The sequence below is a fragment of the Osmerus mordax genome, chromosome 15 (genome assembly GCF_038355195.1).
Source record: "Osmerus mordax isolate fOsmMor3 chromosome 15, fOsmMor3.pri, whole genome shotgun sequence".
Classification (NCBI taxonomy): domain Eukaryota; kingdom Metazoa; phylum Chordata; class Actinopteri; order Osmeriformes; family Osmeridae; genus Osmerus; species Osmerus mordax.
In genome coordinates this window covers 12606930-12621965 of record NC_090064.1, presented here as the reverse complement: position 1 = coordinate 12621965, position 15036 = coordinate 12606930, and the positions used below count along the sequence as shown (strand labels likewise).

The 15036-nt window shown below is 49.0% G+C and overlaps 1 protein-coding gene across 1 annotated transcript in view; it reads left to right on the top strand.

The window, feature by feature from the left end:
• LOC136958035 (uncharacterized) overlaps window positions 1–11755 on the top strand; it is a 40568-nt gene extending 28813 nt beyond the window's left edge. Inside the window, exons 5-9 of the mRNA XM_067252259.1 lie at window positions 3319–3408; window positions 5806–5944; window positions 6230–6363; window positions 6956–7161; window positions 8922–11755. Coding sequence (XP_067108360.1) covers window positions 3319–3408; window positions 5806–5944; window positions 6230–6363; window positions 6956–7161; window positions 8922–10089 — 1737 coding nt within the window. The 3' untranslated portion in view covers window positions 10090–11755. The remainder of the gene's footprint in view (window positions 1–3318; window positions 3409–5805; window positions 5945–6229; window positions 6364–6955; window positions 7162–8921) is intronic.
• Window positions 11756–15036: the final 3281 nt, after the last annotated feature.

Below are 15036 nucleotides of genomic sequence, written 5' to 3'. Positions count from 1 at the left end.
TAGCTGAATGGACATTGTGGTCAATGCAGAACCAAGAAGTCTCTGGCTCAGTCCAGGAACCACCAGCCATACACTTCTGTGCAACAGACACACACACTCACACATACGGTCACACACACACACACACACACACGCACCGCAGCATCTCCTCTGAGGATAATGAGTCAGTCCGTTAGTGCCCAGTGGCAATAAAGGCACCCGGGTGACCATGGCGACGTGCCGCCTCATTGCGTGACTCGAGAAGCGACCGATGCCAGGGGCGTCTGCTGAGCGTGCAGTGATTACCATGGTGATGAAATCCGCAGGGAGTGGGGGGTTGGTGGGGCGGGGGGGGGGGGGGGGGCATCAGGCGTGGAGTGTTTTCCTTCTCATTCTCAGAAAGAAGTGCAGATCTGTGTGTGTGTGTGTGTGTGTGTGTGTGTGTGTTAGTGTGTGTGTGTACCAGGAAGGTCTCAATGTTCACTGGGTTGTGACCCTGACATACTGGCTTTGATCTCTCCCTGAGAATGAAACAGGAGAGAGAGGACAGGAAAACATGTGATGTTTGGAAAGAAAGATGTGTTTACGGTCTTACTTTTTCTCTCTCTCTGTCTTTCTCAGTCTCTCTGTCTTTATTTTGTTTTCCTTCTTTCTCACCCCCTCCCCCCAAATTTTCCTTGTTCAGTGAGTGTATTTGGGGTGATGCGTGCAAGCTGCCTCTTAAGGGCTGTAAGTCAAAGCTTTTACCCCCACCTCCACACCCCCAGCCTCAAGCAGACTATTAGGGGACACAGGGAGGGGTTGGGTGTTTCACAGCAGTCGGGGCTGTGCTGGGCTCCAGACCTGTCCAGCAGCCGCTGTTACACTTTCCATGACCTCACCCCCTCAGAATCACTCCACAACAATGGAATGGGAATGCTGAAAGAAAACGTTCCAAAAAACATGGAGCATTCTGGGGTTCTGTGTGGTGAACCCGTGGTTGAACCGGGGGTGGAGTGGTAGAGTATTGCTGTTTCATCTGTTCTTCTTGGACGGAAGTACAGTTTATGGGACTAATCTGCCTTTTGTGTGCTTTAGCATGGAGCTAGACTGAGTTTTACTGGAAGGACAGTAAGTTTAAATGTGCCTGAGGGAGATTGTATGGTTTTCCTTCTTAAAGAGTGCTGTGGACAGAGGGCAGTGAAAGAGTGGAGATTTTATGTGTGCTTCCCTAATGTGTAAACAGTATAGTGACCTGGCTCTCACACAGACAGAACGACAGGCAGGCAGTACGACAGACGAAGAGACAGACAGACAGACAGACAGGCAGACAGGCAGGCAGGCTGAGGGGCAGGCAGGCTGGGGGCAAACAGGCTGAGGGGCAGACAGGCTGGGGGCAGACAGGCTGAGGGGCAGACAGGCAGGCTGGGGGGCAGACAGGCAGGCTGAGGGGCAGACAGGCAAGCAGAGGGGCAGACAGGCAGGCTGGGGGGCAGACAGACAGGCTGAAGGGCAGACAGGCAGGCTGGGGGGCAGACAGGCAGGCTGGGGGGCAGACAGGCAGGCTGAGGGGCAGACAGGCAAGCAGAGGGGCAGACAGGCAGGCTGGGGGGCAGACAGGCAGTCTGGGGGGCAGACAGGCAGGCTGGGGGGCAGACAGGCAGGCTGAGGGGCAGACAGGCAGGCTGAGGGGCAGACAGGCAGGCTGGGGGGCAGACAGGCAGGCTGAGGGGCAGACAGGCAGGCTGAGGGGCAGACAGGCAGGCTGGGTGGCAGACAGGCAGGCTGAGGGGCAGACAGACGTTCGTGCAGACACCAGAGAGACTTGTCACGCACAGGCGGCAGTATTTCTGCTGAGCAGTACTGGGTTACTACATCGCTGGGGGAGAGGAGGGCAAGGGGGAAGGGGGAGACAAGGGAGGGGGAAGAGATGGGAGGGGTGGTTGAGGCTAAAAAGGGGGGGGGGGCGGTGAGAGTTGCAGAGACAGGGGGGTGTATGGGATGCGGACAGGGAGAGAGAAGGCAGAGAAGAAAATGTGTGGGTGAGACAGAGTTGGCGAGGTTTGTGGAGAGGGGAGAGGGGGTGGACGAGAGGGGCGTGTAATCAGAGAGGAAAGGGGGAGAGGTGGGAGTGGGGATCAGAGAGGAGACTTTGTTTACTGGGTCATGGCCCCTCCAGCCTTCTGAAGGGTGTGCCGTTTTAACCTGTCAAACACTGTCTGTGTCCACACTGCTAGACTGTAGGCAGGAGAACAGACTATTTGTTGCACACACACATACACTCGCCCTTGCACACACATGCACACACACACACACACACACACACACTCTTGTCTCAGTAGAGGTGCCTGTGTATTAGTGGTGAGTGCCTGATTAACCAGGATGAGAACAAGCAGAGAGGGCAAGATCACTCAGAAGGTGTGTGTGTGTGTGGTTGGTTGAATGACTGACATGGTAGGAGTGGAGAAGAGGAGTGGGAAAGCAAACCAAGTTCTAAGCCCCAGTCAACTACCACACCACACTATTACACTGCCTAGCCATCATATACCATACTACACCCTACACACTCACAAATACTGGCCTCTCTCTCTCTGTCTCTCTCTCTCTCTCTCTCTCTCTTCTCAGACCTGTAGAGTATCAGTGTAAAGTGGAGGTGACAGCTTCTGGCAGCACAGGAGCAGCAGTCACGCGATCGGCAGAGACTTGGAACTAGCTCAGACACAAACACACACACAGACACATGCACACAAACACACACACACAGCTGGTATATTGATGAGGATGTTAATAGCTGTTTAAGGAGCTTGCTCCTTACTCCTCTCTCTTTCACTCCCTCCCCTCTGTTTCACTTGTTCTCCTCCCCCTATCTGCCTCTCCCTCTCCATTCATTTTTCATTTTTCCTTCTTGCTTTCCCTCTCTCACTTCTCTACATACTTCTCCTCTCTTCCACCCCTCTCCTCCCCCTCCCTTTCGTGAGGTTCAGATGATATAAGTGTGTCGGTTTCAGCGTGCTTCTTCCTAATCTCAACTGTGTGTGCTGGAATTTTTTATTGGTACACTTTGTAAACCTCGCCCAGTGTGTGTGTGTCCTTTGTGGCTCACGAAAACTGACATTGTGGGGAGTTAAAACCATAAGCCAAGCTTCATAAATGAATCTTACCATTGCCTTCATGAATAATAATGTATGCATTTGAAATTATTCTGGTTGTAATAGACTAAATGTAGATTGTAGTGTCTTTGATAAAAGTACTGTTCAGCGGTGTATTAACAACTGCACTTCAACCGAATCTGAATCTTGAATAAGACGAAACTGAAGTGAACTGAATCTTAGTCTTAATCTGGTTTTGTTTCCCCCCCAGTCTCTGACAGGCTTTGCCCTGGTGGTGAGCAACGATGGGATGGTCTTCTACGCCTCCTCCACCATTGTAGACTATCTGGGCTTCCATCAGGTAACACTCTTCTTTTTATCATGCATCCATCCATCTATCCATCTATCTATCCATCCATCCATCCATCCATCCACACAAACAAACATGTATCCCCTCCCTCTCTCTCTCTTCCTCTCCCTCTCTCTCTCTTCCCCTACCTCTCTCTCTCTTCCTCCCCCCCTCTCTCTCTTCCCCTCCCTCTCTCTCTCTTCCTCCCCCTCTCCATCACTGAGAAAAGGCCATGTGGCAATCACCAAACCGTATATATTTTTTTTCCCCAAGGCAGAGGCCACAGGGCAATCAGCATTAACATATTTACATTGCACACATTACCCACAGTTCAATGAGTAGGTCTCCAGGTCAGCAGGTAGTGACCAGGGCAACAGTCAGACAACCACCCTCCTCCTTTCTCTCCCCTCATCTTAATTATTGATGCCGTCTGTCGTACTCTGCTTAAATAATTTCCCATCACAGCCATGAACATAGAGCTTCACACTGATACACACACACACACTCACCCCATGCCAGAGAAAGAGAGAGAGAACGTTTAAGCCGGTAGAGGGGAGATTATTCTGCAAGAGGGTTTCCTACAATGAAATGAAATCTAAAGGTCTAAAGAGGCTGCTGTGATGCCCGGCCTGCCTGTCTGTCCATCTGTTCGTCTGTCTGTCTGCCTGCCTGTCTGCCTTTCTCTCTCTGCTTGCCTGTATGTCTGCCTGCCTGTCTGCCTTTCTCTCTCTGCTTGCCTGTCTGTCTGCCTGCCTGTCTGCCTTTCTCTCTCTGCTTGCCTGTCTGTCTGCCTGCCTGTCTGCCTTTCTCTCTCTGCTTGCCTGTCTGTCTGCCTGCCTGTCTGCCTTTCTCTCTCTGCTTGCCTGTCTGTCTGCCTGCCTGTCTGCCTTTCTCTCTCTGCTTGCCTGTATGTCTGTCTGCCTGGATGCCTGTCTTTTTATGTTGCCTGTCTGTCTGCCTAACTTTAGTTTCAGCAGGATTTTACCACTCAACCAATATATATCTGTAACAAACGCACACACACACACACAGAAACAAACACACACTCATGACATTCCCAGTGCCTTTGCACCACAAGAAAGCTGAAAAGCACAAGGCAGAAACAGCCTTTAGCCTTTGATCCCGTTTGTTATGCTGTCATTATCCTTAACAGGGAAACACACAGGGGCTAGGGAAAATTTCACTTATTCTCATTTGCTTTTATGAGAAAATCTCTCACGCACTCACACGCACAAGTCACCCGATCCGTCTGCCGAACAGGGGTGGGGGTGGGGAGTGGGTGCGGAGGGGGTTTCTGAAGGGAGGGGGTGGTGAAGGGGGGGGGGGGGGGTGGACCCTGCATGGTAGGAAGACAATATTGTTTTGGGAGGCAACCATTCAAGAACTCTCGCGTGTCTCCGGTATGGAAATTATATAGAGGGGAAAATAGGAAGGTTGAATATTTTAGTGGGAAGCTGTCATTCTTTTGACAGAGAGCAAAGCTATTGCTGGAAAGACAGCAAGGCGCTGTGAGGGCTGTGTGTGTGTGTTGAGGGCTGTTCAGCTGGTCTAGGCCCAGTAGCTTTTCAGGAGCTGGTGTCACGCAATGTTTGACAAACAACACTGCTCCCGTTGGCCCCTAGGCCCTGGGACTGGACATGAACTGTAATCTGCCTGGAGCACAGAGAGTGAGAGTGTGTGTTCAGAAAGAGAGGCAGAGGATGTGAGTATGGGAAAAAGAGAGAGGAGGATGTGCATGGAAGAAAAATGAAAGGGTGTGTGTGTAAAAGAAAGAATAAGATAGAGAAAGATTGTGAGGGAGAAGGAGAGAGAGAGTAAGATAGAGAAAGATTGTGAGAGAGAGAGAGAGAGAGAGAGAGAGAGAGACCTTGAGAAATTCCAGAAGTGGCATCTAAAGAAAGAAGATAATGTTAAGATCATGCTATAGCAAGCATCTGATCTCTGGATGCCCTAGTGTAACATGACACTGTTTTAAAGCCCCACAGTGGATAGGAATCTGAAAGTATGAATTCACCCAGCCTGAGTCAATGTTTCCTGTTCCATCATTCATAAGTAATTCTTATGAATTTCCGTCTGTCAGTAGACAGTTGTACAGCTACTAATGGCTTTGTTGATTACACCGAATGTGGCTTTGAATGGCATCCTGTTGAACAGGAACACGCTCCTGTGGGTCTCAGATGTCTCTGTGGGGGGGTGAGATCAGGCCAACTCAGGGAAGGGGTCAAATGGCGAAGCTGCCGTTGTTTGCAAACACAATAGAGTGGACCTTGATCCAATTTGTGGTCGGCACAGCAGGCATCTGTAGTGGTGTGTGTGTCTCCTCAAGGCTTTACTTTTGATTATGATCTCCCTTAATGATGTGAATTTATCTCTTTCTCTCTTCTCCCCCCCCCCCCCCCCCCCTTTAAGACTGACGTGATGCACCAGAACGTGTTTGACTACATCCACGTGGACGATCGGCAGGAGTTCAGGCGTCAGCTGCACTGGGCCATGAACCCCCCGCAGCACAGAGGGGACCCACAGGACCCCCAGATGGCAGCAGGCACCGGTGGGTGAACTACCGAGGGGGGGGGGGGTTCTGGGTCAACTTAGTCAGATAAAGACACCCCATCATCTATGTGTTATTGCGTTACCTTATGGTGATTGAACCTCATTGGGTCTGGTCTCTCAACTTCTTTTTCTCTCTCTCTCTCCCTTTCTTATTCTTTCCCTTTTCATGTCTTTCTGCCTCTCCCTCTCTCTCTCTTACTCTCCATCTCTCTATCCTTCCATCTCCAAATCTTTCATGCTCTCTCCATCACTCTGTCCCTCCAACTTTCTCCACTCCCTCCAGGTGAGGACTATGTGGTGAACAGCCTGTTCCATTCTCAGGAGGCAGGGGGAGTACCTCCAGAGTTCTCCTCCTTCCTCAACAGGTGCTTCATCTCCAGGGTTCGTTGCCTGCTGGACAGCACCTCTGGCTTCCTGGTGAGTGGGACTGTCCTGGATGCCTGACTTGACTAAACTGAACTGAACTAGATGAGACTAGTGTCAGAACTTGGTTTCAATGTTAGAGCTTGGTTTGAGCAAAGTCCTGAGACCATACTACTCTTAGTTAGCCTGACTCTGAAGGACCCATTTGGCAATATAATAATATATGTTTTTAATTGCAGTCAACCTAACTATCTTTAGCCCACGTCCTTGTATACTAAAGTTACCAGAGCCTTGGTTTATGGACATAGGACAAGTCCATTTCCACTTCTGGTTCTGGTCCAGTTTTTTAAGCTCCCTGAAGGGACTCCAGCTTGACCCGTAGTTCTGACCAGCGTGGTTTGGACAGTTGGTGGTTAGCTGCAAGGCCCCACATTAGCAAGCTCAGAATCTCCCGGTTCTGACCGCAATGATGGATCCATAGAGTATGGTTAGAACAGGGTCAGGGAGGTCCTGCTGTCATCAGACCCGGTCACGTGTTGGGCATAGGGCCCACATGGACCCAGACAGACACAGAGACCTTGTCAGATTTTGTAATGATCATTTCACTATATTCTTCGCCTCTCCACCTTACTCCCCCTCCTCCCAGACCATGCAGTTTCAAGGGCGGTTGAAGTTCCTGCAGGGCCAGAAGAGGAGGTCTGTGTCGGGGGCCCTGATGCCCCCCCAGCTGGCTCTGTTCTGCGTGGCCGTGCCTCTTCTGCTCCCCTCCATTACAGAGGTGAAGATGAAGACGATGATGATGAGGGGCAAGCACAAGGGGGGGTCCGGGGGAATCATGGCACTGGAGCAGGGGTAAGGAGATGGACGCACACACAAGTTTAGACAGACATTTACCCCAATCTCTCTGTTGTGTCACACACACACGGGACACATTCCTCACAAAAACAGTCCCTGAACTTCACCTGCCCCCTCAAAGCAGCTCTGGTCAGTTACAACTGGTCAGTTAATGTTCAGTTAGGGGAAGATGCTGATTATCAGCTGAAGCATCGTGCTTCCACACAAAGGCACTTTACATTTATTCATTTAGCTGACACTCTTATCCAGAGCGACTTACAGTAAGTACAGGGACAATCCCCCGAGGTAAGTAGGGTGAAGTGCCTTGCCCAAGGACACAACTTCATTTGGCACGGCCGGTAATCGAACTGACAACCTTCAGATTACTAGCCCGATTCCCTAACCGCTCAGCCACCTGAGTCCCTCAACAGGAACAGGAACAAACCATACTCACTGGTGTACATGTGTGTTGAACATGTAAGATTGACATGAACACAAATCAAAGCGCAAATCTGAACAATGCAGGAGGATACCGTGTGTCTTATAGAGCCCAACAGAGCTCCAGCTGCATAGCAAGTGACCCACAAAGCATAACAGTCAGCTAGAATGAGCTAATATGAGTGGACTGGTTTACAGTGTGTTGTTACACAGACTCAGAAGGACTCACTGAGAGGAAATACCATCCACCAGACTTTGATAGAACTCCAAGTGATATTCAATATCAAAAATATTATGTGTAGTCCCTGTTGTTGTTCTACCGTACAATCTGAATCAGTTTTACGGCTCAGTAGAGACCTGATCTTCAGAGGACGGGTCCAACAGACATGACTCAACACTGGGTGAAATCCCCAAACAATGATAAAATACAGAGTTTCAGAACTGGATAGATTCAGGCTTCACTGAGATAGCCTCATGTTAAACAGGTGCTTGTCGTCAGCTCTTGGAACCGTTAAAAAACTGTGTCTTTAGCGATGATGTGTGTTAGAAGTGAATCATTGCTCAGAGGAATCCCTAAATAGGGCTGGGTGGATGACATCATGTTCTCCCCAGGGCCTGACCCCTTGAGCCAGAGGGGGAGGAGAGAGAGAGTCGGGGGGGGGGGGGGAGAGGAGAGAGCAAGAGAGAGAGATGGAGAGAGGAAGATAGAGAAACATAGAGAAAGACAAGGAGAGATAAAGAGAATGATTTAATGTTGATTCCTCCCAGTTTTATGTTGTGTCCGTCAGTCCTCTAGCCAGAGTGAATGTCATCTGCACTTTTGGCTTTGGACTGATTCCCCAACAGATCTGGCTGGCAGCTTCTGCTGCTGAGAAAGATTAGTCCTTGAAATAATCCACTGGACTGACGTTAGGGGGTTGTTCTGTTAGTTCTCTGGTTCTGGGAAATCATGGTCAGTTAAACAAATTGTTTACGTGCGGATCACTCCAATAAAAATATTTACAAGGGATTAAAAAGATAAGGTCTTTTAAAACACAAGGGCAACGTCAAGAGGTTAACTGGCATGAAATACTGACCATGAAACGGATTATCCAGATCCAGTATTGATTAAGAAAACACAAATGATAAAGATGATGATGATATCTTGATCTGCTGAGAAAAAATTATTCTAGAGGAGTTACAGTATACATTAGACATTACACATTAACATAGGGTCTATGTCTAATGTGTTCTCTTTCTCTGTCTCTCCCCTCTCCTTCTCTTTTTTTGCTTTTCACCATTCCTTCTCCTTCTTCCATCCATCCACTCTCTCATTCCCCCCCCCCCCTCCCTTTCTGCAGCGAGCGAGAGGAGCACCTCCAGAGACACTCTGTGGGCGGGGGAGGGATGGAGGAGGGAGGGGGCGATGAGCTCCTCCTCTCCTGCTCGACTCCCGGGGGGGCCCAACGCGGCCACCACGCCCCCTGGACCCCCCTCTCTAAAGACAACCTCAAGTACAAGAACGAGAGCTTCTACAGCCAGGAGCAACCTCTCAATTACTGCAAGTCCTCCGTAGCAGCACACAAAGGCCTCAACCCAGGCCTGGAGAACGGTTGGCCACTCAGGCCCAGCTCGGGATCCTTACGTGGGGGACAAGGGGTGGGCTACGTCCCCTCTAACCGGTTGGGGAAGGTGGGCCACTATGGTAAGCCCTATCGGATGTCCCCGGGGTGTCACGGAGGCGCAAGGGGTGGGGACGTCTACGTGCCTAAACTGTATGGGAGCCTCCAGAGCCCGGAGTCGGACGGCGGTTACTGCGTCGAGGTCATGAAGAGCGAGAACGACTACGGAGGCGGATGTTACGACTCCCGGTTCATGCCCACGGAGACGCCCATCAAGGTGGAGCAGGACTCGGACTCTGAGAACGGCTGCGACACCTACGGGCGCCCCTGGACGTGCCGTGAGCCCATCGATCGTCGCTACGGTAACTCCGGCCATGAGGGCATCCTCCAGATGAAGGCCGAGGCGGACTTCTACGAGCAGTACTCCCCCTGCCAGCGTGCCAAAGCTGGCATTAGTCCGCAATTCAACAACGGGCACTACCACAATCTCTGCAGCAACGGTGTTGTTAGCGCTGGCGGGCGTCCGTTGAAGTGTGTCCTCAACAAAGAGCACAGCTCCCAGTTCAGCCCCCAGAGACTGTCCCACCCAGACCCCCTGTGTAGCAGCCAGACCATCAACCTACTGGAGGCCCATCTGTACACCGGCGCCCCCTTGGAGTCCCCCCTCCACAAGGCCTACCTGCAGGAGGACTACAAGTCCCAGGACTACAAGCTGAGTTACCAGGAGTTCAAAGGTCACGGACTGGTTCACACCATCAAGCGGGAGCCAATGGACTCGCCACCCTGGTCTGATGGTGGCCATGACATGTGCGGGAACATGACAGGACATTCTCAGCGGAACGCTATGGCCACCTGTGTGATGAGCGCAGGGCAGCACAAAGCCAACCCTTACGCCTATATGCAATAGATAGATACGCAGCTATGACCCTGAGGAACACAGGTCCAGTTTCTTAGGAGAAATCGCTGATCTGACATAACTGGCCAAGCTGATGTGTAGACAATATGATATTGTTTCCCCCATCCACTGATGTTAGATCAGAGATTACCTCAAGGAAGGAAGGAAGAGGGAAGGAAGGAACGGAGGAAGGAAGTTGTAATCAGGGTAGACAGTATGAACTGTACAATCAATCCTTGTTCACCAGCATTACACCAATGAAGTTAAATCCACTAACTACCAATGTTTTCGGTGGCTAATCTTGTATTTTAATCTGATACATTAATTGAACTAATGAATTAAATGGCCCATGCATTAACGATTACATGATGTGCAGTAATGAGTACAAGCTTGAAGGGACAGGCTGGAGATTTTAGGCTGAAGAAAATGCTTCTTTTTGTTTAGAAGGTCTTCAGGACAAGACTCAGGTTCAGAGACGTTTAGTGTTGACACAATCACAGAGCGAGGTGGGAGGGGGTGGGGGTCAATCTTCTAACTCGATTTTTTGTAATTTTGTTTATTGTTGCTGAGCATAAACTGTAATTACTATTCAAAGCACTTTTTGATATAGTCATGATGATGCAAACATTTTCTAGTCTCACGTTTAGTTTTATCTTTGTGTTTGTGTACACCTGCCGTTCTTTTGGCAGTCCAAACATATGAAGGGCATACTGTACAAAGTTTGGTGTTCTGCGTTGTATACCCATCGGTCAGCTGTACACCCTTTTAGAATAAAGGGTCGGAGAGAGAATGCCTTTTGTTGTTTGTGCGTAATTTGACATTTTAAAAATAAGTTTCTGTTAACACAGGTTTTCCCCAAAGAGGGTTTTGCATGCTTTTATTGAACAATATTGAAGGACATGGTACCTGTCGAATAGAGAAGAGAGAGTGTGTGTGTGTGTGTGTGTGTGTGTGTGTGTGTGTGTGTGTGTGTATAACTGTACAGTCACCTGAGATCTTAAGTATTTTTCATGTTTTAAGATTATTTGAATTCATAGTCTGATTTCTATGCGCACAAAACCGTTATGTGATCCTCTGTCATGTTCTTGTCTTGTTAGTTTGTAATATCATGGTGATTACATTAACAAATTACATATTACATATGTACATTTTTAGCGTCTCTTACCATTTAGTCATTCGATTTACAATGCAATAGTTATCATGGGGCATCTTTGAGCCACTCCTCAATTTCTTAGTGATAATAATCAATCGCTCATCAACAATCAATACGTAAAAACTACTGTTCAGCCATCGATTATGACGTTGCACTATTGGGAGAGAGTTATCAGTACAATAGACCTATCTTCCTCCAGACATGATGTCAATTTGACACGCACAACTGTACACTTTTGACAATTAAAAAATATATAAATACATGTATTTTTTGTGTGCATTGTTTATTAAATTCAGTCAATGTCCAATGATGGTTGCTATTTATTGTCTCAGGCAAAAGTGTATATTTAAAGCAAAAATGTGTCTGAGTGCTAGTTTCTTTTCTTGCTCTCTTTTTTGATAGATATTAACAAAGGCAAAGGAGTTCTCTTGTGAACTGTGGAGCTGCCAGGCAGCCATCTTGTCTTGCTTCTGTATGTTCTTTGGAAAAAAATTATCATATAATAAAAGTATTTCCAGAAGAGTCCGTACGTCTGTCTGTTTCCTTTGCTCCATCGTTGTTAGAAGCAGTACAGCAAGGAAGATTGACTGCACCAGTGGGTTAGCTAAGATGTCTTGGTTGAGAACCCTGCAGAGGATTAAGGATTCATAGTGACCCTTCTGTGACCCCTGGTATGGTAACCTGCATTTGACCTATGACCGTTACTAAGACACTGGTAATGCTGTTGCTCACACATTAGTACAGTCAGTTCCTTTGACCAAAAACAAAAGTGTTAGATGTATAGATGTAACAAGTCTTGTTACTGTTCTCTTCTTACTTGATGTACAGTAATTACTTGACATAAAGTAGCATGTTTTGTGTGACTACCACGTACAGTCAAACTTCCTTAGCGGTGGATTTGTGTGTCTAAGACATGTACTGCACCACTAGGCCAAATTAAACATCCTTCTGAGGAGCTACGTAACTCTTCCTGGTTGATAGATTAACACTATGATTAACCAACCAAATCAGATGGCTTCCAGACTAAATCAGAGACTTTGGCCTCATAATAAAGCAGGCCCAGGACCAATGAGAATAACATAGTGACCTTGTGAGACACTACCAGAAGACTTGAGACACAGGGGCACTCACTGATTTCTGTATAGAAAGGATGACAAAACGAGGGATCAACAGTCTATTTTAATTCTGAAAGTACCACTTGAGTATAAAGCCAAGGGAAAGCTGCGTGTATTGCTGTCATTATGGTCTATAGAGGTTACAGATTTGTGAGTCTGTTTGCAAACTGCTCCAGCTCAGCTCTAAATGGAGGGAAATCCTCTCTAACCCTAGCTTCACCCCTTGACCTCAATGCTAACACTGAAGCACGACCTCCATTCACCTAGACACCAACAAGGGATTTTCCTGGTCAAAAGGTAACTGCTGGAGTTCACGAGGAAAGCTCTTGAAATGAATGAACACCTTCATACTGCTGTTGCCATTGCAAGTGCATCTGTTTATCTATAAGTTGTGCTTTTATGCAAGCAGGTTAAGTCCACTGGGGGGAAAAATCTTGTTCAATGAACACCAACCTGGGAGAGAGGTTTCCATTGTGTTACAATGGAGATCCATCTTCCAGAGGACAACCAGGCTTTTCTCACCATACAGGACTTAAATTAGCCAGCCAGGCACCCTGGCCTGAGAAAAACAGGTTAATGCTCTTATCGTAACAGACTGGATTCATCATTTAGCATAAGTTTAGCATGGCTGGCTACATAACACTGTAATACCTGCTTCTGAACAGACCCGTATCATCTCCCAGGTGTCACTGGGGTAGGAAGAGGATCAGTCTATGTGATCAGAGGATTAAACACACACACTCCCATGCACGCAGGTACATGTGTAGACACACACACACATACTACATACACACTTCATTCGTATGTACGCACTGTGAACACACAAACACTGTTAGCCAATCCCCTCTGTTGTTGCATGCTAGAGGCTATCCAGACAGCTTAAAGCTGTGTTACCAACCTTCACACTCAGTCCCACACCCTTCCAGGGAAAATGTCCTGCAGGAGCCATAATCCAGGACCCCTGGGGTGCCTACACTCTCTCACACACACACACACACACACACACACACACACACACACACACGCCTGAGGCTCCCAGGTCACCAGGACCTCAGTAGTACTGCTGGAGGTACAGGATGTCACCAGCGTTTTGGTTAGGTGACAGAAGAGATCTATGAGTGTTGGATGTGTGTCATTGATGAATACCGTATATACGAGCTCAAGAGCCTTCTTTAAACCTCTATTGGATTCAAACATTCTCAAACAAAGGAGCAACAATCTCACAGCAGAAAAACATTTCACAACGACCGGGGTGCCAAGATATCGTTTCGAAACACCCAGCGACTGAGTGCTGTTCATCTGTCTGTCACAGAAGATCTTCACAGCATCTGTGAGACAGGGAGAAGTGCTCTGTGATGTGTTCCGCCAACTGTGTAGTCCTCTCCACTATGTCGGAGGAGATCTCAGTCACACACACACACACACACACTACTCCCTGCCGTGGTCTATGTGAGTATCATCTCCTCCGTATGTAAGTGACTATATGAGGGTAAATGTGAACCTGGTGGAAGACGGTAGCGGCGTTTTAAATGTTTAATCTTCGTCAGCACGCAGGCAGCCAGAGAGCACGCCATCAAAACAGTTGAACAGTGGAGAGAAGGATGGAGAGAGAGATGGGGAGAGGAAGGAGGGAGAGAGGGATGGGGAGAGGAAGGAGGGAGAGAGGGATGGTGAGAGGAAGGAGGGAGAGAGGAAGGGAGAAGAAGGGGGGAGGGAGAGAGGAAGGGGGGAGGGAGACAGATGGGGAGAGGAAGGAGGGAGAGAGAGATGGGGAGAGGAAAGAGGGAGAGAGGGATGGGGAGAGGAAGGAGGGAGAGAGGGATGGGGAGAGGAAGGAGGGAGAGAGAGATGGGGAGAGGAAGGAGGGAGAGAGAGATGGGGAGAGGAAGGAGGGAGAGAGGGATGGGGAGAGGAAGGAGGGAGAGAGAGATGGGGAGAGGAAGGAGGGAGAGAGGGATGGAGAAGAAGGGGGGCGGGAGAGAGGGATGGAGAAGAAGGGGGGGCGGGAGAGAGGAAGGGGGGAGAGAGGTTTAGGGCTAAACCATGGTGCAAAAGGGAGTGTCTGATGTGCACTGACAGCTGGATAACAGAATGAGGAGTAGGAGGGGGGGAAGAACAAGGGCCTGAGTTGATCTACTAACAGACCCATAATCCTTTGCCAGGAAGGTTGCGTGACCAGTCATACCCTTTCATTCTCATCAACGGTAATTGGTCACACCCACTTCCTCCTTGGCCCCTAACCCCCACACTTCTCCTCGCCCCTGCCCCCACCCCTTAGCCCCTATCCTACTATCCACCCCCTAACCCCCACCTTATTCCTGAATTGATCATTTGGGACCTTAAGGGTGATGATGGCTGTAACAGACCTGCCTCTCCCCCCAACATACATGCACCATCGACGAGCAGATGGATAGTAGTCACGCAACCCCTTTATAACCCCCCCCCCCCCCCCCCCCCCCCTTGCCTGGCCTCCCCAAGAGATTTCCTATGGAGTGTCTACTGTATGCTGAGGTCTAGGGAAACTGTGTTGGAGGTGTACTGAACAGAAGTGGCAGTGTGTGTGCGTGCGGCGTGTTTGGTGGCATCAGATGGCATATTAAATAAGGCGGGGGGGTCCTCAGAGGGGGTCGAGGACAGTTAGTGTTGCGCATACTCGGGACATGTAGGCCACGGCTGACACACACACATACA